This window comes from Phalaenopsis equestris, unplaced genomic scaffold (assembly GCF_001263595.1).
Source record: "Phalaenopsis equestris unplaced genomic scaffold, ASM126359v1 Scaffold000376, whole genome shotgun sequence".
Lineage (NCBI taxonomy): Eukaryota > Viridiplantae > Streptophyta > Magnoliopsida > Asparagales > Orchidaceae > Phalaenopsis > Phalaenopsis equestris.
Genome location: NW_018164818.1, coordinates 107333 through 109588, shown reverse-complemented (window position 1 = coordinate 109588; position 2256 = coordinate 107333). Strand labels below are relative to the sequence as shown.

At 34.0% G+C, this 2256-nt stretch overlaps 1 protein-coding gene across 1 annotated transcript; it reads right to left on the bottom strand.

Moving 5' to 3' along the window:
* Positions 1-1244: 1244 nt before the first annotated feature.
* On the bottom strand, positions 1245-2015 carry LOC110026539 (citrate-binding protein-like). The gene is made up of 2 exons (XM_020727509.1): positions 1740-2015; positions 1245-1637 (listed from the first exon to the last, which is right to left on the bottom strand). Exons 1-2 carry the CDS (start codon positions 2013-2015, stop codon positions 1245-1247), a joined length of 669 nt encoding a protein of 222 aa, XP_020583168.1.
* Positions 2016-2256: the final 241 nt, after the last annotated feature.

The window sequence follows — 2256 nt, the reverse complement described above, 5'->3', positions numbered from 1 at the left end:
AGGGATCGGCTTCGCGAGGCGGGGCAGAAGGGCAGAGATCGGCTTCACAAGGCGGGGTAGAAGAGGGAACATCGCCCTTAACGCGATCCTTAACGCGGGCCGCGGGGTTGATCCCGCTGCCGGCCTTTCGCTATGTTTAATAGTAGAAATGCATCCCATAAAAGTCAAAGGTGAATCATCAATAACAAGGCATTCTTCATTGATATAGTTTCATGGCAACTAAATTAGAAATTAGTTATCAGAGTGTGATTCAAACTTAGCTAAAAAGAAGACTATTTGCCAACTTCTTCATAGATCTTACACAAATTATATCTGGAATTAGCTCTATTACAAGTCATAGCTTCGTCAAAATAGTTGGATGGAGGGAACATGATTTGTTTTATATGATGGGAATCAAAATATGAAATAGTCAACCAAAGTGATCAATGCTCCTTCCTTTGATGTCTGGATTCGGATGAATATTACAATTTTCAATGTTGTGTATTGGTTCATCATATAATTTATTCACTAGTGAGTGTATATGTGTTTTAACTTTATCACTTGAAATGATAAGAGCACTTTATATTAAGGGATAATTACATACATAATACTAAATATTGCATATAAAATACTTTTTAAGGCTCATTTCATTTCTTTCATAAGAAGAAAAACTTTATTAGAAAATAATAACATAACTGTCACTCATTTTGAATATGAAAGTAAAACGTATGATAAATTTAACTTGATAACATTTCGGTTCTTATATTTATTTTTATCATAAATATAATGATTATCAAGGATGAATAATCTTTTAATTGAATTCTAATAAAATGGCTACGTAAAATTATTAGTTCCATATGTTATTAATCACATAAATATAAATCATGATACTTACATTATATTAAAGGTGAGAATAATATTTCTCAAAAAATGTTATTGATTACTTTTTTTCCTAAAAAATGCATGAAAAATGCATAATATTGAAACGCCTCAACAATAGTATTTACTCGATATTGTAATTCATTAAAATAAAACACATAATACAACACATACATCATAAATAAACTTTAAGATTGATAAATCCGCTCACGCGCACACGCCTCCCCAGAGGCCACACACGGACACTGTCACACGCACACGCAGGTGCACAACCATTCATGCATACATACGTACATACATACATACAGAAATACACACAGACACACACACAAATATATATATATATATATATATATCATTAAATCACACATTAATGGCAATATGTCTCACCCATCCTTCTTGTAAATTTTGATATCCCTCCATCTTGATTCCATATAATAGCTATCATCATGTTGTGCATAAACACCACATTTGAAATAAAAGTCACTTGTGCCTTTTCCATCTACTTCAAGCTTTTTAACACCATTAATAAAAGTAGTCAACTTGTTAGCATCAACATCATGCACGACATTCACTCTCACCCATCTATCATAAAAATTAGACTCCACAACTTCTCCAGAGTAGAACCTCAATTCTCCATTAAAAATCATAAGCATCAAGTCCGTAGCCGGTTTCTCTCCATCTGCTCGATGAACTTGCATTATAGATGTGCCACTTGTTCCACTTGGCACAAAAACATACCCCTCAAACTGCCATATTCCGCTAGAATAATCATAGCCCTACAACACATTAATTTCAAAATAATAAATTAAAAATAATAAAGTTTTTGAAAATTATGTTAAAAATTAAGCTTGAATGTACACATATACGAATTCAGTTACTTTGATACGAATCTCGGTTCGAGGATCTGTTGGACTTCCAGCTTTGAATGGCTTGTCAGTGGAGTACACCCACAGACGATGTACACCATTAACATAACTATAGCGATCTGCTAAAGGAACATTATATGGCTTCTGCAGCTCTAAATTGGCATCAGATAACTGCAAAGGAACAAATCCATCAGTTGGCTCAGCGTTGCAGAAAGAAAAGTCAGAATCCTTCATTATGCTGAAAGAAGCTAAAAGTGTTAGGAAGTGCAGCCAAACAGGTGAGGCCATTGCTGGTTGTAACTGCAAGGGATTTAGTTTATTTCCAAGAACTTGAGAGAAATAGAGCAATATCACGGCTATTTATAGCACTTGAAATCTAGTAAAGGTTCGATTAATTAGCAATACTGATTTGTTATGGTTCCGTTTATCTTGGTGGCCTAATTAGCTATAAAACTCACCGTGCTTAGCACGTTGATTAACACATTTCTCTCCCACATTGGAAAAAATCTTACTTCAGCTTCGTAACTAA